We start from the raw sequence: 22,072 nt of genomic DNA, 5'->3' as shown, positions 1-22,072 counted from the left end.
AGCACCAGGATTGCTCACACCTGCAACATTGTCCTTCAGATGAAATATTAAACTTGGGACCTGACCATTTGGTCATTAAAGACCCCACGTTCATTGTTTGAAAAAGCAGTGGTAAATGCGAGGTCGTCATTCCCAGTGAGAATTTATCTATCCGGTTAAATAAAGGCTTAAATAATTTAATAACAAACCCTTTAGTAATGAGGTCCTGGTTAGTATTCCATTTTTCCAAGTAAAATCTCTTAACAAACTCCCAGCTGCTTACCAAAATGAAAATGTTGACGCTGATTACAACGACAAATATAAGAGACAAAATAAATTAATGAAAAATACTGAACACGGCGTGGAGTTTGAATGCTCTCCCTGTATTCGCGTGGGTTTTCTCCTTGCGCTCCGGATTCCGCCCGCAGCCCGAAGACACACTGATACGTTACCTGGCTTCTGCTAACAGTGGCCCGATGCGAGTGTTTTTATGCGTCTGTGTTGCACCCTGCTTTGAACCCAGGATAGGCTACCGCTCCCCCGCGACCCCGAATCAAAGAAAGAGGTTAGAAAATGGCTGGATGGAAAATACTTAGCACTAAACAAAAACAACTGAAAGAACATTTAAATTAAAAAAAAAATGAAGGGCACTTAAAAAAGTCCTGATCCCGGTTTCCATTTACATATGCAAACAACACGTTTATACACTGAGTTTAATTGGTTAAATTTTAATTTAAGTACGGTATTTGCCGATGTCAAGGTCACTTCGACCTGCACCTCTGTAACCCTAGTTGACTCTATGTTGCGAAGTGTGAGAAGCACGTGACCCGAAGGCTCTCCGCTCGGATGAGTCGGTGTGTGTCCGCGGAGGAACCAATGACGCTAGACCTAGCGGAGAGGAACCCGGAAGTGCGGGACTTCGGCATCAGTGCTAACAGAGTTAAACAACAGCGCTGAAGATGTGGGTCTGTGTGCAACTGTAGTGTCATTGCTGTGTTCTTTCTGTTTGTTTTTCGTTTAGTGCCCGACGAATTAACTGGCGGTAGAATGGATTCAGAAGGAAGAGCGTCAAAAATAGTACGTATTGGTGTGAACTGGGCTGGCGAACCCCAGTTTCTTACAATGTGGTGCGGTATCGCATGTAGTTTTACTGGTAGTGGAGTTGTTGTCAGGTGATGTTTGCATGTGACACTTGATAAGCTATTTTTGTGGGTCAGGGTTGTTTCTTATTTAGGTTTTTACTTATGTTATCCTGGACGAATGTGACACTATTGTAATATCTGAGTGTACAGTAATGATATTTTCATATTTTATTTGAACAAATCAAAAACACTTCTTTACGTGTCGCCGAGTTCAGCGTCCCACGCCTTTCTGTTGTGGTCATTGCAAAAAATGTTTAAATTACTTATGTTCTATTACAACCGCATGCAAGAAAATACGCTCTTCTTTGCACTTTTGAAATAATTCAATTAGTGAATTTTGTCTATCAGTTCTACTTTGTTGTGGGGTTCCTTGCGCAGAATTTGTGCTTCCACAGTCACTAGTGAATGAAGTGTGTCCACTCCTGTCCGAAATTTGCTTTGGGATAAAAAGCGCTGTATAAATACAAGGCTTTAAAAATGATAAATGTGATACCACGTGCTATGCCATTGCAAGCGAAACGTTAAGTTTTAAAGATCTTTATTATTAAAAACTGCAAAACTAAAACGGAAAGTTCTCATTGTTTAGCAAATTGAATTATTTGCTTTCTAAGACTCTACAATAAAATCGGTGATATTATTATAACATAATGTTATAATGAACTTCACAATGTTTAGGCCCATTGGTATTTCATAGAAGAGAGACGCTAGCATAATGTGAATTGGAAAGGATCTCTTGTGAAGAGTTTTGTTTTTACTTGTAGGTTCTGAATCGTTAATATGAAATGTCAAATGCGTTCGGTTCACACTTCGTCAGTTTTAATTCTAACTGATTAACAGTGTCTCTGAGGAATAGTAAAGTTATGTTTCGGTGTTGCATCTACTCAGTTAAAGAAAAGCTTTTCTTTAGAATGGGTTCGTTTAGAAAAATTGTAGTGCGTTGTGCAGACTACGCTGTTCTTTTAAGTTTGTTGGTACAAATACCTTGGAGTATTATTTTATGAGCTGCTTAATTGAAATTGGCAGTTATGAATGATGAACACGTACTATATTAATACCTAATATCTACTGAAAGGCAAAAGTACTTCTATGTTATATACCCCAGTTTGTTTTCTACATGTATTAAAATGTCGTGAGCACAGTTTCTTTTCTTAGCAATGTCGGTTAATGTAGCTTCAAATAGAAAAGAGGAACCAACTTATTTTCATAGTTTCATCTCATGACCACAGAGGTCTGTTTGTGCATCGCTCTTGGGGATCAAGTTCCTTTGGAACAATATACTGTATAAGACTTGTAGCAAAGTTCTGACAATTCTGAATACATCAGTTGGCATTCCTGAAAAAGTCATATTATTGGACTGCATCATTAAGACTTAAGTAATACACTCAGAGAGAATAATTTCCTTTGTGGTTTCACTGTGGTGAGGATAACCACAGTGGCACAATAATTGCATCTCTAGACCCCTGCTGCCAAAATTCAAAGTTCTAAAATGAACATCATTTTAGAAGTGAATCCAAACCATTACTTCAAGCTATATGCTGAGAACAGAAGTAGCGATCATAAATGCATACTAGTAGCCCCTAATTTCAGAGTCATGAGACAGTCCTTTCTTCACAGTCAATTCAGGAAGAGTCCTGAAGAAAATGGTTCTTGTATCACTATCTAGAAATGACTGAATAAACAAACCTGCTAGAACAGCCTCTCATTTTTAACGTTTTTCAAGAACTCTGAGTTACTGACGTTCATATGTTTTAATAGTTGCTTCCTCACCTTGTGTTATCTATGTAAGACTAATCTCTTTATACACAGCCTTGTAGCATACTAATTGCTTTTGTTTTGGAAATTTAAAGATGGAATAGTGCAAAGGTACTTTTAAATTCTGTAGAAAATGTTTGAAAGTGTTGTTGTGCGGTCAAGAATTTACAGCACTCTTGTGCTGTCAAATTTAAATTAGAGTGGCATTCATGGTGTAAACATGATATTCTTGTTGTTACAAAGACCATATATGCAATATCTCTGTTGATCATCTGCGAGATACATTTTACCTGCTTGTGTTACTGACATTGTCAGGTAAAATTATTATGACACATGAACAAACTCGCTAAAAAATCATAAATGAAGAACAGTCGTTAATTATTGATTTGCAGAAACATTTATTAAACATTGCAAACTAACACACAACTATGTTTTATTACAAACAATTCACAGAAATCTCACTTAGGAACAAGTAATAGGTTTATTCCATGCTGAAAAGAGAAGAAAGAAAATACCACGTTTCGGCTGTGGAGCCTTCAGGTGTGAGAAAGACAGGACAGTAAGCAAAGGTAATGTAGTATAGGAGAACAAAAGCTGGGAGAGAGGAGGAGAGAGTGGCCAATCAGGTAGTGTGAAGTCAGGATAGGTGAAGAGAGGTGTGAAATGAAACCTACAATGAATAGAGAGAATTTAGAAGAAAAGTAGTCTGTCGTTAAGAGAAGACTGAAGGTGTGATCCTAGCTGCAGGATAATTTTAGTTTTTTGTAGTCTTTCTGATGTATGAGTTCAGAAAACAGTCTTTGAGAACACAGACGGAGAGATTAGTGTGATCATGGCCGTCGGAGGTGAAATGAGAAACAATGGGCTCGGAGAGATCTTTAATCTTCACAGCCCTAACATGTTCTCTGAAGCGGTCTCCAAGTCTCCTTCTTGTTTCTCCAATGTAGATGGCTGGGCATTTACTGCAAGAGATACAGTAAATAAGATTGCTGGAGGTACAAGATGCCATCTGGGTGATCCGGAATTGTCCAGAGGGGCCTTGAATGAGTGTGGTGTTAGATGTGTAGTTGCAGGTGATACAGCGAGCTCTGTTGCAAGGGAAAGTACCTGGTGTGGATGATTGCTGAGGGCGGTCAAGGGAGCTGTGAACAAGAAGGTTACGCAGATTAGGTGGTCGGCGATATGAGATGATGGGGCATTCAGAAAAGAGGGCCCCAATAGAGGGATCATCTGTAGGATGGAAAAGTTGTCGTTAATAGTCCTGGGGATAGAAAGTGTGTTGGGGTGGTAGGGAAGCACCAAAGGAATGCGGTTGTTATGGCGGGAGTTCCTGATTGAGTCCGAGTTAATTGAGTTAATAACACTGCTTGGGTATCCTCTGTTGATGAAAATGGAGTACATTTTGAGGGCTTGGTTCTAGAAATTGATGTCGTCGCTGCAAAATCATCATAGCTGAAAGAACTGTGAAAAGGGGAGAAAGTTTTAGTGTGTTTGGGGTGAAATGAGCTTTACAGGAGATAGCAGTGTGAATCAGTGGGTTTGTAATAGAAATCTCACTTATTTGCATTCAGCTACACATAATGGGCGATTCAGACATTCTGTCTAACAGTTTTAGCAGTGTATTGCCGTTTCATTATGTCTGTGTAGTCTAAAGGTTTCACTAACAAGTACCCTTCTTGCTGGCTTATACTATTGCTTTACTTACCTATATCTCCTGTCTGTCCACTGACAAACCCACCACAACCTTTCACATCTCCATGGAGGTTTTTGGAGGTACTGCACATCATGTGGACAGTCTCTCATCTTGTTTTTCTTGTTAAATATGTTGCCCTTTTCAAGTTGCAAGTCCAACATGTTTTATCTCTCCTTGCCCTTCTTTGACATTTACTTTTATTCTTATTTGTGGTTTCATGCCAATTATCTGCTTTTGTTAAATTCACCTCAACAAAACCTTGTGTGCTCCTCTCGTCCAATCTTGAAGAATACCCTGAGATTTGATATGCATTTGAAGTTGACAGCATGTTGTTTGCTGATATGGAACAAGTAGCAAGTCCTTGCTCAGTCCTATTGACTAATCAGATTAGAGCTTATCCTGGTATCTAGTGCTAGGAAAACAATCCTTGACACATTTGATGACTCCATGGTATTTGCTTTTCTTAGTTGATATTCAGCAAGATTGCCTTCATTTTTTCCATTTTCAAACAAAGGCTGCCTCTGGTCATAACCAGGATAGGAGACTCCATTAGAAAACTGTTGCAGTTGCAAGGGGTGTTGGTGGACCAATAGGTGGTGCTCTTCTCTTTGGATCATAATTTACAAACTCCAGTATGGTGACCAGCAATTCTATTTGCTTATGTAGGAGACACCATCCTTACTGCTTGGCCATTAAGGTTTACATGCAACTTAATAAAACAGGAAGGGATTTAACCTTGATATCCTGGCATACTCCTGTGTGTAAGATGCTTTAGAATCCTTAAGGGGTTATTATTTACCAGCACAAAAGTTACTTTAGACTTAACCTAGTGGCAGAAAAGTAAGCACCAATGCCAATAATATTCACCTGTGTCATGTTCTTGGTTTTTCACAGAATACTTCTTTCAACGATGTAACTCAAAGTATGGAAGAAGACCCACTAGTTGAAGGACCTCTCATTTCACCACATGTCCTGGATTCTGATATTAAATCAGAGTTTCAGAAATTGCCTACTTGGTGGTTTGCATTTCTCCTTTCATTCTTTCATGTGAGTAGTACACGATTACAAGTTGTTTTTGGTGTTTTACATCTTCATATCCACTTTTTTATTTTTAATCGTTTTAAGTAAAAAAAATACAAAAAAGTTGCATAATTTTGATTCTTTTTTGATCTCCAGAAACAAATTAATTGTGGAAAAGTAACATTTATGGTAATAATCTTTATTTTACACTGCACCTTGTTCACGCACAAAGCTAAGTAATGCTACAGGAGCAAAAATAAATGTATTTTTGTGTGCACAGACTCTGTAAAGATACTGAAAAGACAAGCATGGTGGTGAACGTAGCATAGACAAGTGTTTCACTGCATAGTAGGCAAGGGCAATTGTTTTGTGTGCATTACTAAGGAGAAGCATTAATGCTTAAAGTTAATAGTTGCTGTTTTAGAACCACTTAATTTTAAACTGAAGATGAACATATAATATTCATGTGCAAAAGCTGGTAGTTTATTGTGCTTTTCTGGCACTGAATGTAGGGTTTTGGTGGAGAAATGTGGTTCTCAGAAAGATAAATACAGTGTTGTTTCTTTGTTTCCTAGGTTGCCTTTGTCATCCTCTCCATTGTGCTAGCTGTTTTCTGTTCCATCAGAGAGGACAACACAGAGGAGTGTAAGCGTTATTTACAGGACTTTAAGACTAAGACTGTAATCGTCATTAGCAAAGTCGCCCTGTGGCTTCTACATGCCGTTTTTGAGCAGTTTGTACAGCACCATCACAGCAGGACCCGGAACAGAGGATACTTGCAGTTCTATCGATCCACAAGGAACTTGAAGCATCTGCCCCTGTTCATACATTCTGCAGGTGAGTTAGCCCGGCAGTCATCTCAGCTGCTTCACTTATGTATAGCAAGCATTTTAGAACTGACCTCCATCTACTGTTGAACAGAAGATGCTAGTCTACAGCAACAGTGTTAATTTTCTTTAGGTTTCTTATCTCACGAAAGAGACTGATAAGGTGTTGGAGTGTAGCATCCAGGTGGATGCTGCACATTGGTGGTGGTGGAGGGAAGTCCCCATTACCTGTAAAGGGCTTTGAGTGGAATGTCCAGAAAAGTGCTATATAAGTGTAAACAATTATTATAATAATTATTATTATATTTATTTTTTCAAGCTGGCGAATACCTGTTTAAGAAATGTATTTCAACATGTGGAATTAAACCCCATTCCCAAAGCACTTCATGTGCAGCAGAGTACCCACTTCATCCATCACAGAATTACAGAACCTGCCTGATATTTATGCCACCAAACCCACTCTGGTGGAGAAGTGAGAAATTGTTTCACCAGTTTATTTAAGATGAATATTTAGGGAGTCTGTTCAAGCCCAGAGTGGAATTCAGACAGGACACCAAGGTCTTGCCTTTATGATTCTGAACAGTGCCACTGGATCTTTAATGACCTGGAAATCAATAAACACAGTTTAATGTCTCATCTAAAGAACAGCACCTCCTACAGCCCAGTGTCCCCAGTCACCACAGTGGGACATTATTCTGGAAATTCTGATCCAAAGTTAAAGGTGCCGGCTATTGGTACAACAGCACTGCAAAAGCAGCAACCTGGTCTTCCTTGGAAGTCTTTCTAGCCCAGTTCTGCTTAGCTTTGGAGTTGTGGCGAGATCAGTACAATATCACTGCAGCTACATGCAACAAGAATAATTTACTGAAGAATAAAAAAAAACTGTTAAATTGCTGTTCAGTTCTGGTGTACTTCCAAATCATTTATTATACTGTTTTTTATAAATAATTTATAATACTGTTCATTAAATTCCCTCCTTTTGCCTTTGAATTGAAATTGATAGGATGCTTACAAGCATGTTACAAATGTGATTCCGGTGTTAGCCACTTGGAGGCACCCTTTACTCAGAAAAGGTTTTATTTCAGCTGAAACTTTTCATTTGGAGAAAATGGATACTTGTGATAAACACACACCATTTATATTCTTTGTCCACTGGAAAGGTAGTACTGAAAAATAATAGGAAATTATGTCTAGGACCTTAAACTGTTTTTCTTTTAAATAAGATTAGATGTTTTTCAGAAGTTGTCTTTTATGTTGATATTCCCTGTTGCTTACATGTTACTGAGGAGGTTAACAAATTTACTTTTTTGTCTTCTGTTAGTTCTGGTACCACCTAAAAGCTTAATTGTATGTACAGGCCAACATAATATACTGTATATATCTATCTCACCGGAATACAGTTATTCTTGTCTCTATAGTACATGTGAAATAATCAGGAATGTAAGTGTACAGCAACAAATACATGCCACCAGCTTTGAGCTGACCATTAAGTGTTTGTTTATTATTGTACCATTAACATTACCTTATTAAATTTGCAATGACTTTTTTATTTTAGGGAATGCAGGACTGCTACTTGTCCTGTCTATGAAACTGTCATTTCCGACTGACAATCACCTATACACGTATATCATCCTTGGACTTCTGGGGCTGGAGCTCTGTTTCTCCATTCCCTGCCTTATAATTTACACAGGTGAGAATAACCCTACTCTACAGCATAGGACATCATCCTGTCTTTGATTTACAGTGTTAATAATGTTGCTGATTCAGTTCAACATTTACCTTGCAGTTTCAGGACAGTTAAATGGAGCATTCAAGTTAGATAACCCGTGATAGATATTTTGGAAATCTACTGTGGTTCCTTAATCACACATTAAGAATAATTCAGATAAAGACTGCAATCCTGGTCTGATTTGTATTTATTTCTGTGTTAGTATAACTTGGTTTTAATTTAGAATTAATTTAGAACATATACATTTGTTTTTGTGTCCATACAGAAATTGAGTCAGTGCATTGGCCTTAATAATTTACTATTTCTCTTCGTCAATGACAAGAGTTATTGGCAAATATAAATAGCTTTTTTTATCCTTCATTATGTAGGATGGTTATTAGATTCAGTTTGAAAATTTATTTTATTCTATTAATTTTACAGGCAGGAGTCTGGGCAGTTGGCATTTTTAGTTTACATTTTTTATGGATGAATTAAAAAAAACAACATTTACATATTCACCTAAACATCCTTATCTAATAAACAGAGTAAATTAAACTTAATTATGTTGGAAACTATACAAGTAAACAAATAAGGGTGGGAGCCTTAGGAATTAGCAGGCTCTTGTTTTGGGTCAGAAGGTCTTAGCCTCATTCTTGCCAAAGGCAGACTTTGCATTCACTCCACCCAGAAACACCTCTGAATTGTTTCATTGTTTACTGTAACTGTTATAGACCGAGTTCGTGTCTTTGATTAGAATCCACCATTCATCCTCCTCAGTTAAAAAAAATCCACTTGCATATCCCAAGATTACATTTACTTTAAGTTGAGCTGCAGTATGTAAGATTGTGAGTGTTTCAGGAATGTAAATGCAAAATACTGTGCCTTTCTTCATATTTTTAATTAATCTGTACCTTCAGTCAGATTTGTATTGATGCTTTACTATGTATAATACTAAACATCATGTTGTTTTGAAAGAAGACTTTCTTTAAAGAATAAAATCCTTACAGTTAAAGACAAAAACTAAAAACAGAAAAAGATAAAAGAATTGTTGACAGTTTGGCAGACAGTGCTGTATCTCTTTTAACTTTATTGAAGTCCAAAGTGTACCACCTCATTGTAAATCCCTAAACATTTAAATCCACAGGCTAGATTGAGGTTTAACCTTGTGGTGAAAATACCTTTCTTTTTTATTCATTGAAGTCAGTTTCATGACTTGTGATCAGCTTTGCACAGCACTCCAGTTCTTGTCAAAACATGGGGAAAGATGAATATAACATATCTGCACCCTCTGACCTGTCGGGTGATATGCTTTTTTTGCCATCAGCATAGCTGTTGCTTATAACACTGGAAGTGCACATCTACAGAGGTCACTGTTGCATTGCGAGCTGCACATCGTCCGTTATTTAGATGTGCACAGCTCCTTTGGAGCTTTGAATCTGGACAATATTAGCTAATCAAATGGTTATAAAGCTCATCTTGTGCTCAGAGCGGAGCTCTTTGGCAGCTGGGAAAAACACATTGCTCGAAGGCTGGTAACTTTAATCAGGTGCGTGCCACACTAATCGGTAACTTGCCAGAAAGACAGACATATCGATAATGTACGGAACTGGTGTACTCGCGTAGCCTAATCCAAAGCAAAGATATTTTGGAAAGGGAGGGGAAAAGAGGTGTTCAATGCTATAGTTAAAAATTGATTATTCTGAGAGGTTGATAAAGTGTAAAAATAGAAACAGGTTGCCTCAAACATTTGAAGTGATTTAACATCACTTTCATTACATCATTTTACAGTACAATACAGACTTTATTTCACGGACCTAAAGATCTCATTTATAATACAAGAGACTTGTTATCAAGTCAGTTTTGCGTAGAACAACAGAAATCCTCTTTACCAGTAAACAGATACAAGGTTAAATGTATTACTTAAATCTTGTCAGTAGAATAAAAATGTTGAATTTAAGCAAATTAGACAAATATGTATGACTTTAAAGAGAAATGGCATTCTTTAAAAAGTACCGTTAGTTAATGGCACTTCAGTATATTATGGTATAATGTGATAATTGAACTATTCCTTTTCTTTTGTATGAAATGACCTTTAATGATTTAATGACCTTTACCGATTTACTCTAAAATTCTCGCCACTTTGTAATCTCTTAGGTTGTACTTAATTTTTTTTAAAGTAAAATTATAAAGCCATTGATAGCCAGAGTGTCCTTTTTATTTTCCTAGTGGTAAGGAAACATTTGGAAAGGAGGCAGCTCACCCCTGTCTTTGAATTTCTTTTGAAGATGCATGAGTTTAACTGGAGAAGCTAAGAGATGGAAATTTCAGTTTTCTCTTCATTTAAAACTGAATACACACTATTGTGTTGGGCAACATTAAGATTTCTGACATCAAAGTATTTTACTTTTATTCTTCAAGGAGTTAACTTTTGAAATAAAAACCTTTTGCTTTCTATTTGAGCAGACAATCCCACTTTCTCAGAACTCACTCCTTGACATTCAGAATCATCACTATTTTTAATGCTAGAAAACTACTAATGAGGTTATTTTTAAAGAGCTACATAAAGTTTTAGTGATTCCTTTAGCTTCTGAAAGTTAACTATGCATACATCGAAAAATTTCAGTTTCTCAGTCGTACAAAATTTTGAAAGCTCAATTGTGAAGTGTTTTTTAACATTTCTGGGTTAATCTTGCCTCGGAACCTTTGGAAACAAAACAGAAAAATGGCACCACAGCATAAGGTTTAATCTGTTAGCTGTTGCTTGGGTATTGACAGATTGAGAGACTAAGAGGCAGTACTGACACAGGTACGCAAACACATAAACACTTGACTGCAAGAATGCCAGAGCTTTAATAGGAGCTTTTTGGAGCAGGATATTTGCGTTTGGTCAATGATTGATTAAAGGGGACTCATTGTATCAGGTGATGGTTTGCCTTGTTGTTTAAATCTCTGGCTTATTTCCCAGCAAATCATCAGAAAATGCAAGATTGGAGGAAGGGAGACATTGTTAACAATTTGTTCTAGATGCTCACAGCAATAAAGATATTTGCATTTTTGTGTGGAGTTAAATGTGTTGCATTTCAGAGTTGACAAACCACAAGAATTTGCTCAATTTTGCTGGTGTGTACATTCAGTTAAAAGGAAGCTGCAATGCTATTTTTATATTTCGGGGTTTGAAAGAATCAGCATTGATGAATGCATTTCAAACCACAATGAAAGTAAAATGTACACAGTAGAATGTAAAACCTCCAATTCTCATTACTAAAAAGAGTACATTTCCAGGTATGTGCAGCACCATGTTCTGCGACGCAGAACGAGACAACAGAACTGGTGAGGTGAAGTGGCTCTATTACATTATAAACAAGCAGCCTTGCGATACGTCTTTAATCCAATAGAAGTATTTCTCTCGACTTTTAGATAGTTTTGCCGACAAGCATTACTTGTTAACTCTTCATGCAGATCACAGATGGAACATTTCTGCGGTGAAATATCTGCTGCACAACCTGTGCTTATTCATTTGTACATCGCATTACATTAGTTATTACAGTGACTAGTGAGCAGGAAGGGCTGCATCACGTCACAATTCTTGTGAATTGTCCATGGCGAGACCAGCATTTGCAACCTCACTGTGACTGCTCAGTACTCAACAGTATGTTGACTGGCTGTAAGAAGGATACAGTAGATCTGTGTTTTTTTTAGTATGGTATAAAGCTGAACAACAAACATTTATTGGCTCTTTCAAGTTGTTTTTATTTTTATAAATTATTTGTTGTTGGTCCCTGAAGGAAGCTAGATTGAATCAAGACATTGTAGGTTGCTATAGGGCTACTCACAGTCTTGCATCTTTAACTGAAGTATAGTACAGTACCTTTTTAGCTGGAGAACCATGTATTTTACATTGAGAGCTGTAAAAGAACTGTCTTAAATCATGTCCAGCAGTGGCTCGTTTTAGATGTCTCTTTCTTACCAGTGGCACTCAACATTCAACAGCGTGGCACTGGGTTTCATTTTATGCCAGTATTCTTCAATGCTATGTAGGCACAACTGTAGACTGTGTACTATGTATTTAACTGCCTGTGGACTTTCATCTTTTATACATTTAAAAATATAAAAGTAGAAAATGATGCTGTCCTGTCCAGGGTGTATCCTGCCTTGCGCCCACTGCTTGCTGGGATAGGCTCCGACTCCCCTGTGATCCTGTATTGGATAAAGTGTTTAGAAAATGGATGGATGGAAGGGTGCTTTCTACATTGGTTAAGTAAACGCACTTGATTTTGAGTTGTTACTTGATAACACTGATATTAAATCGAATATCAACATCCAAAACCTGGGTGTGATATTTGACATCTCAAATTCACAATGAAACTTTGGTGTGTTGTTTTATCCTTATGCACTTATTGTCATTCATTATCTGTCACACTAAAAATAGGAAATTTCTTACTTTTCTGTAAATTACCATTAGTGTTTTCTTGTTTGGAAATAATGAGGTAATTTAGCAATTTGAATTGTGATATTTCTGATTCTTATACAGAACTGATACCGAGTATTGACACCCAGGACTGTCATGACCGTGAAATTTTCAAAATGCACTTAAAATCTACTTTTGACTAAATCTTGATTACTGTTAGTTTATAATTATTTGCTTATTAATTGTACTGTACTGTTGTGCTTGCCATGAAAGAGGCTCTATAAATTAAAGGTGTTACTTCACTTTGAAAATAAGAGTTAGTACAAAACTGTAAAGTTTTAATTTATTTGCACTCTGTTCAAGTGCTAGGGGCTGTTAAAGTTAATTATTCTGAGTCTGTGATTTTGACATTTAAATGACAACTAACCACCACCTGTATTTTGTGAAATATCAGAGCTAAGAGTAGTGAAATTTGTTCTATGCTTTTTATAAGGTACTTATAAAATTGTTTTATAAACTAAAATTGTTTTTCTAGTTTTTTGGATTCAGTAGTTTTGTTTTTTAAAGCTTTTAGATAGGGCTCACTTTCTACAGAAAGGCCTTAAATCATATGACATTATAATCTTTATTGCAACAGGTTAGAAACACTAGCCTTATCTTTTATTGAACCTTTATATAGTCTTTAAAAATTCACTGTTGTATGTAAAGAGGTCTTAGCAAGACAGCTGCAGAAATTGCCCTCTGAATGGGACAGAAGGTGTCAATAGATTGTAAGTGTTAAAAGCAGAAGGTCTAAGTGCAGGATATAACAGCTTCTGTGCTTCCTTACATACCTCGTAATTATTTCTTAAGATGGATCCTAAACCTTAGCCAGCTTCACCGAGTTCCTAAAGATCTGTTCATTCTTTCGCCAGGTTCTAGTCCCATTGCTTGACTTCATGGTACCAGATCAAAGAAAATCTAAATGCAGGACTTAAGTGACAATGCTAGGATTTGTAGCTTGTAAATTATACATCCTCTTTGTTTTAGGTAATTCCTTTCCAGGTATGTTAAACGGCTGCATTTGTTTTCAGTTCTTCTTATCTACGTTTTGTGAGTTAGATGTAGATCCTTCAACAAAAATACTGCCTTCAATCACATGCATTTTACTGGATCTGTAGCATTTTTTTCTGTATTTTGATATTTATGACTTTTTTGGGGGGTAAAAATCAGAAAGTGACTTAGCAGAAGGAAATATTTTGTTTTCTATCATAAATGTTCTGTTACTCATACTTTTTAAAGCTGTAAGAAGCTGAGAAATGTAAAAAAAAACAGTTGTAGATCAGTTGTAGTATCAAATTTTATATATCCATGTATTTGAAAATACATGGATATATAAAAAAAAATGAGAGTTGTGGTAAATATTTTGTGTCCAATGCCATAAATGTAAATTGAACAAGTAATAGGTTTATTCCACGCTAAAAAGAGAAGAAAGAAACCACAACGTTTCGGATGTGGAGCCTTCTTCGGGTGTGTGATTAAATTTGATATGGTTTATTTCAGGATATACAGTTATTAAATAAATATATATTTTGAATACAACTTTTAGTACTTATTTCCATACTTGGAGATGAGTTGTTTTGCTCTGTATAATAACTATGTGTATATTTATGAAGGAATTAAATTCCCAGAGCATAATATGAGTGAAAAATGGGAATTTGTTCTACACATGCTAATTTAGTCATTGTAAATGCATGTGTAGAACAAATGTATTTTGGAAAACATGTTAAAATAACATAACCTACTTAATTGCTAGTTAATTACATAGTCAATGACTATTTAATTACTCTTAAACTCTAACAGATAGATATCTGACAGAAAACTGTTTAAAGTCACAATTTATTACATAATTAAGAGCATCATTGATTGTGTTAATCCTTAAGTCTCTAAATCAAGTATATAATGACTAAGGCGGCAAAGCCTCTGCTGTGATTTCTTTTATTAGCCTATAGATTATGAATGCCTTCAGGGATGTAATTTTTTAATACTTTTTCTTTGTAAAGTTATGCTTAATCTGGCAGCTTCCCCCTGGGCTCCTGCAGAGAAAGACTAGTCCGATGTGGCCAAGGGCTAATTTAACTGGTGCCAGTGATTACCTCTCTGAGAACTGCCGTCAGATACAGTTAGTAATCAATAGAACAGAATATTTTTAACTCCCCTGAGGTGCAGCTATTAACTTTAACAATGGTTGAAGACATCCCTAAACACCTAGCCCTATAATATATTCCTCATCAGTGTAACTTTTTTTGTAATGGAACATGTTAAAAGACTCAAGCCCAGCTCATGGTGACCAAAATATTTCAACATTCTCCAAGGAATGGCTCCTTCTGGTAGCAACTGAATAATTAAGATTTGACAAGATCTTAAACCAAACAAGATCTTAATTATTAACACAAAATGACTGTTTTTTAACTACTTAGTTTTCAAGTATCCTTTCATATTGAAAATAACAAAGAAAGCACTCTAACTGCCTCAGCAGATGACATATAATTGTTGAACATAAATGATTTTTCAATTTATTTGTTTCAAAAACATGCCCCTAAAATTTAGGAGATCCAAACAAACCCAAATAGAGTAATTGCAGAGAGAGTATTGTTATTATATTATAATGCAGTTTCACTGATAATTGGTGGATTGTGGAGCTTTTCCACCTCTGAACGTGCATTATAAGTTTCATAAAAAAATATGTATTGGATGGTTGCCGCATCTGAAGCGCTGCAATGGGCTGGCATCCTGTCCAGGGTGTACCCTGCCTTGCACCCTTTGCTTGGGATAGACTCCAATTCCCCTGTGATCCTGAATTGGAAGCAGTGGTTTGAAAATGGATGGATGAATATCTGTAATGGGTGATGCATAATCTGAGCCCTTCCATGTACATTGACATTTTGTGTTATTTAAACCAATTCTTTGGAATCATATTTAACAACTCCCCTGATTGCTGCTAAAAATTAGTATTACACATAAACTGTATTTTGATGACTTTCATGGATTTTAATACATCTTTGATAATGCTCACCCACAGTGCCTACATGAGGTTCAGCACCCGTAGAAAGGCATACTTTGCTGCTGGTAATGCTGCAAATTCACAGCTGTCTGTTAAGCATGGGGGTTGCAATTGTGTACTGTTGCTTGAGGAATCCCAGTCACGACTGTATAACTAAGCAGCTCCGACCTGAAGCAGTGATTTTTGAACTGGATGGCTCAGTTTATCACTCTAAACAAGTGCCTTTTGCTGGCTGAAGCACTTCTGAGCCCTTCCCTTTTCTGAGGTGTTTGGAGCAGTTAGAGGAGTTGACTCTGTAAGCCCTTGCTTCTTGTCGGGAATAAGACATTATGGTAACAGAAATAATTAGCAACTGTGCTTGTATTTCAGAACATGGAACCTGTGGTGATGCTTGTTGGGTGAGCTTGAAAGGAACAGTGTTGAGCTTTGATTTATTTGAGTACAGTACACTGTGCTGCTGCCTTTGTTCTGAAGAATAATGTTTGAGAGGAAGGGTGGAGAAGGCCACCCCGTTTAGATACCGAGGTGGTCCTCTGATTAGTTTACAGCCTATTGTGTCATGGTAGCCATGCAATGTCAGAGCCTTGTAACAGCCTCTCTTTACTCAGCCATGCAAAAGTACTCTACTGAGGCAGATGGTCTTGTGGCGGAAACAATTGGAGGCAGGCACCATTGGGAAAGCAAGTTGCCTTTAAGGTTGCAGTGATAATTTGAAGACTTTGCCTGCCCTTGTTGTTAGACCCCTTAATTTGCACCTTTCACTCTTCTAATGAACATGAACAACATTGCTTTAACACTATGGTTCAGTACTGCTGAGTTCAGTTATTTTTTTCCTGCGTTAAGTGCAAATAACAAGCTTCATTTTATGCTGCATCTTTCAAGAATAGCTTCTCAGAGTGCTTTACAGTAAGATTTCTTCTTATATTGGTAACAACGTTTTGATGGTACAGAGAGGTATACAATTAAAGCTTATTAGAATGGCTTTATTTACGCCCAATTCCTTTGAAAGAGTATTACTGCAGTAAATATATTGTAATATTTGTCCTGGCAGAGAGTATAAGCTACTGATTTCTATGCAGTTGTGTAGTTAATTTTTGAAGTAGTAGTATTTTAGAAGATTGTTTTGAATTACAGAGATTGCTTACCTGAAAGTTAAAATTTACAATACATCCACATGGTTTGGTTTGTTTTCATCCTAGGTCTGTGCTTCACAAACCTTTTTAGTTTGCAGCACACTTTTATTGTTGTAAATTTCTCACCACACTCTAAACGATTTAAAAAATAATCACTACTAGTATTGCTAGAAATAACATGTCTTGCTAAAGAAAAGGAACAAGTGATTATTTATTCCATGCTGAAAAGAGAAAAAAGAAAACAACGTTAGAACCTGAACTATTGCTAAAGGACATGTACATTATTGCTTTAATGAAAGATATTTGACTGTGCCAAAAAGGACCCACACAGAGGTCTTGATTCCAGTACTTCATTTCAATACTCATTACTCTTTGGTTCATAGTTTGGGAAGCACAAACATAAACACTAGGTCATATTCTTTCACTTATTGAAAACGGCAAAGAATATGATAGATTGAATGTCGAATGACCCCACTATAAAAACTTACAATAATAGTTGTTTAGCATTGTGCATGAGCATATATTTTCTTTCTTAAATGTATCCTTGAGTGTAACTGATGTAAAATGTTTATCTCCGTTTGTACATATGAATATTTACTGTTCTATCTGCGTATCCTGTATTTTTTCAGTGAAAGTTATAAACTTCAACAAAGAAAAGCCAGGTCCTGATATCAGTCAGGAGGAACGTTCAAATGCATATCCAAGCAGAAGAAGTCTGATTAACACAGAGACTGGGTTCAGGTATTGAATGGATTTTGCATTTATTATTTTGGTGTTTTATATGAAAAATATATTATTTTGCTAGTCTATGACCCTGTATCACCAAGATGTGAAATCTCATTGAGTAATAATCTTATAATTTTTGTTGACTTCTAAATTTTAACACAGTTTGTTGCAGAATTTGTTAAAGCTTTTTGAAAAACAGATCTTATATGCTTATCTTCGTTATTTACTATTGCTTTACTGGGGTGTTAATATAATATATATACATATTTACTGTGAACCATAAGAATAGTTACTGTTTTACCTATTATATAAATGGGGCTAATAAAAACAGAAAGTTTCAGTAACCACAAAGCAAAAACCTAAGTGGCTGATGTTATTTAACACTTATCAATACAGTCAGCAAATGTTAGCGATAATTAAGCTTCTTTTTTAAAAAATAATTTAGTGGTGTCTCTCACACATGTGCATATGAATATATCAGACATTCATTTAGAATGTCATATAATATAAACGTAATCAAGCCACGTTGCTCTTGGTAAAATGTGTTTGAACATACAAGACAGGGGTTCATATTTATAAAATGTTTACATCATGTTCATTTCCACCCATTTTAAACTACAGAAAATACAAGCTCCTAACAGGATAAAAGTGTCTCCATTATTTCCATAAAAATAAAGTCACTACTGGTTTATCTGTAATTTATGGAAGTAACTGCAATTCATTAATTTATTGTAATGTTAGAAACAATAGGTGTCGAATATCCTTTTCATCAGTAAATTTACATTATGTGCTGAAAATATATCAGTTAACGTTTTGCATACAGTACATTTGATCTTCCTTTTGTTTGTGCTGTTAATGTTATTTGCTCTCCTCTAAAGTAGCACTGTGCTGATTCTGTAAAGGAATCGGGGGTCAGTATCAGCCCTCTTCTTTGTTACCTGCCAGGGTATGATTACAATCTACAAAGAAGATGAGACTATTTGAAGGATAACATCTTGAAATGTGCAGATGCACTCAAGGCAGAGCATTCAGTTTTCTCATGTGGGTCTACTTTCCCATGTAGGAACTGGACATGTCCGGCTTTCAAACTGAGCGTTTGTCTTGCTTAATTATGTTTTGGCAGCAGCAGACAGTTTAGTGTCTTGTAAAACAGATAGTTGAACTTTCTGTATATTCTAAGACAAAAAATGTATGTGTGTATGTATAGTGTGATCTGGTATGAATTTGTATGTACACCATAATTGATGTAAGCTCAAGAGCATTTATGGTAGAAAATGTATGCATTTATTGCACAATGTACCGAGAAAAAGTAAATTGTATGTTTAGCTTAGTATGCAGATTTAAGTAATGTTTTATATGTATCGAAAAATATCCACTTGCTCTCCCCACCCCAGAAATAAATTCCACTAAGTTTCGTTCTAGCATTACAGCAGTTTCAGTCCTGGAAATTTATAGTGTGATCCTCTGCTTTCTTTCAAGGGACTGTTCAAGTTTGGAAGAAGTTGTGGAGAAGCAAGCAGATCTGATTGAGTACCTGAAGCAACGCAATTCATTGCTTAGTAAACGTATTCTGTCTTTAACATCACAGCAGCACCGGGACTGAAGCAATTAAAATAATGGTAATGGGTGGTGCTTTCTTTTTCTCTTGTATAATCAAGAGAACCTTGTTTATACTTACTGGAAATAGTTAATTTATGTTCAGTCTTTTGTATTTTGAAAGTGAATTTAAGCACACTACACATAATGTGCATTATACATGGGTATGTGGTGTGCATGAGCATTGTTAATGCAAATTGTAAAATAAAAATGTAAAAATGTTATAAAAACATCTGTGGGTTTCCACGTCTCATGGTGTGCTTAATGGTTGAGTAACATCTATCTATTGCTTATTCTTGCGTGGAATGCCCAGAGTAGACGCAGTGTTTCATGATAGCCATATCCGTGATGTACTGTATCAATATTACTATAAAAACGGGAAAGAAACAAAAATAGGAAATAATTCTCAATATAATGTGTTGAATAATTATATGTAAATACGTAAGTTTATACATGAAAGTTTATTAAAATTGTGAAAATGACTAGTTTATCAACCCAGTTTTATGGCTACAGCTTCCATACTTTACAGGGAGAATGAAGATCTGCTGTCACGATGAACACTCAAGAAACAGTTGTCTTCTGAAATGCTTCACGATCCACAGTGCCATATGATTTAATCCAGTCAGGAGCCCCCCAGAAGATGTTTATTGACATTTATTGAGAGTTTAATGAAGGGGAACTAAATGCTCATTGTTTTACTGTGGGATTTCTAAATTATTTTAATGTACTGTATGTAATTACTACAGAATTAGGGGTGATGATGCTTGTATTTGAACTTTAATATAGGATGCTAGTTTTGTTCTGTAAGAATTGTTCTACCAATATCTGAGATCTGGTAGTTAAGAAATCATCATTCTGAGAATGAAAACAATCTTTTTAAAAAACTGTATTAATAAAATCAAGGCAGTTCTTAAGATAGATGGGCTCCGATAATATTTAACTTGAAGAGTTGAAGAGTGAAAAGAATGTTCTGAGAGCCAAGTCTATTTTTTATTTTTTGTAATTGTTTTCAGGTAGCTGTTAGACACTGGAAATATGATTTTATATAAGCTATCGACTGGACATTATTTGTTTTATTACTTTTATGTTCCAATGTACGTTAGTTTTTTTCTGTTGTATATATGGGTATAAAGTTTTGTTTTCAGCTTATTAAGAATTCCGCTTTTAACTTTAACTTTAAAAATTCCGCATGTAATGTTTATTAAAAACACAGTTAAAAGACTATCTTTTAACACTGTTCTCCATGACATCTTACTTTCTCTTCTTGATACTGTGTTTCGAGTTTCTGACACTGCTCTCAAATGGTTCCAAGTCTTACCTCACTGATCGCTGTCACTTTGTCTCTCTTAATGGGTATAGGTCTGAAATTGGTCTTGTCAAGTCTGGTGTTCCTCAGGGCTCAATACTGGGCCCCTTGCTGTTCAGCTTTTACATGTTTCCACTTGGTCAGCTTTTAGGATCACATGGTCTCAGCTATCTTTTCTATGCTGATGATACTCAAATATACATTCATACCAAACCTTACACTAATGTGGCTGTCTCTATTCTATCTAATTTGCATCTCTGACATAAAACCTTAACTGTGACAAGACTGAAGTCATGCTTATTGGCACCCCCCCATCAACTTTGTAATGCCAATCCTATAACTGTATCTGTAGAAGGTTCTGTACTTGAGCTTCAGTCTAAATTGAAAAACCCTGGGGTGATATGCGATTCTAGCTTAACATTCGACCCACATGTGCAGCATATTGTCAAAACATCTTTTTTTCACCTCAGAAATATCGCTAGACTTTGCCTTATGTTATCACTAATTGAAAAGCTGATCAACACATTTGTGTTCTCCCGAATTGAGTACTGTAATGCTCTACTCGCTGGGGTATCTAAATCTACATTGAACAAACTCCAATATGTCCAAAATTCAGCAGCCAGAATCTTGACCAGGTCTACTGCAAGTGATCACATTACTCCTTATCCTGTAATCCTTGCACTGGGTTCCTGTCAAATTCCGTGTGGACTAAAATCCTCATGCTCACCTATAAGGCTCTGCATGGCTGGGCACCTCAGTACCTGTCTGAACTTTTATCACCCTACTCCCCACCTCGCAACCTTCGCTCTTCTAATTCTGGTCTCCTAACTGTCCCCCAAGCCCGTCTACATTGTATGGGTGACGGGGCCTTCTCCTGTTATGCCCCCAAGCTCTGAAACTCTCTCCCTAAGGATATCAGACAGTTACCTTTTCTAAACTCCTTCAAATCCAGACTTCTTCTTTAGAAGAGCCTTGACTTAACTGGTTCCATTCTTTACCCCTCTGGTCCTACTATACTAAGTACCACCATCCACGGTCCCCTCTGTGTATTGTAATTGTGTTTTATCTTGTGTATTCCTTTTATTTATTGTTGTTGTCATTCTGTAAAGCGATATGAGAAGCCACCTTTAAAGGTGCAATATAAAATTTATTACTATCTTTGTAATTTGATTAAAGATTGTAAATTTATTTATTTTAGATTATGAATTTGAGATTTGTGTTTTTCAAATTGTGTCTAAATCTTTTTCTATGTTGTTTGTATTTGTATATACCATTTCATGGTGTTTGATTTTTGTGCCTGCATTTTAGTTTGTTTTTTGGCATTGTTTTACATGTGTAGCCTTATAGCACGGTGGTAAATGGTATTTTCTTTACTTATATAAAATAGGCACATTAACCAGATGTAAATTTGGCAAACATTTCCATCAAATAGCTTAGTATGTCCTTTTGCAAGGAAAAAAACATCATTCTGTTGAGTTGATAAATGCTAAATAAAATGCTTGTAAATTATAGTATCTGTTTTCTTCTTTTGATGTGTAGCTTTATACATTATTATTACACTTCCAATTTTGGACTGTTAAGTTCATTATTAAAATGAAATTCAAAATTATATTTAATATTAAATTAACATTTAAAACTATAAGAAATTTAACTTGGAAGCAACAGACCTTGACATAACCGATTTGGTACAAATGCAGATTTTTTATTTCATCAGCTGATACTGTATGTGGAATTTGAAC

At 36.0% G+C, this 22,072-nt stretch overlaps 1 protein-coding gene across 1 annotated transcript; it reads left to right on the top strand.

Moving 5' to 3' along the window:
* Nucleotides 1-891: 891 nt before the first annotated feature.
* On the top strand, nucleotides 892-21,839 carry tmem192 (transmembrane protein 192). The gene is made up of 7 exons (XM_088923875.1): nucleotides 892-1,056; nucleotides 5,461-5,613; nucleotides 6,162-6,423; nucleotides 7,969-8,103; nucleotides 17,335-17,446; nucleotides 18,911-19,050; nucleotides 19,557-21,839. Exons 1-6 carry the CDS (start codon nucleotides 1,027-1,029, stop codon nucleotides 19,032-19,034), a joined length of 816 nt encoding a protein of 271 aa, XP_088780001.1. The 5' UTR covers nucleotides 892-1,026; the 3' UTR covers nucleotides 19,035-19,050; nucleotides 19,557-21,839.
* The last annotated feature ends 233 nt before the right edge of the window (nucleotides 21,840-22,072 follow it).

The sequence above is a fragment of the Atractosteus spatula genome, chromosome 1 (assembly GCF_055471065.1).
Source record: "Atractosteus spatula isolate fAtrSpa1 chromosome 1, fAtrSpa1.hap1, whole genome shotgun sequence".
In the NCBI taxonomy this organism is placed as follows: Eukaryota; Metazoa; Chordata; class Actinopteri; order Semionotiformes; family Lepisosteidae; genus Atractosteus; species Atractosteus spatula.
The sequence above is the reverse complement of the archived record's forward strand: the minus strand, read 5'-3'. Positions and strand labels throughout refer to the sequence as shown.

Coding starts and splice junctions, on each gene's coding strand:
- tmem192 (XM_088923875.1), top strand. CDS start 1,027: ATGGATTCAGAAGGAAGAGCGTCAAAAATA. Junction 8,104..17,334: donor CTGCCTTATAATTTACACAG/GTGAGAATAACC, acceptor GTATTTTTTCAG/TGAAAGTTATAAACTTCAAC. Junction 17,447..18,910: donor AACACAGAGACTGGGTTCAG/GTATTGAATGGA, acceptor CTTTCTTTCAAG/GGACTGTTCAAGTTTGGAAG.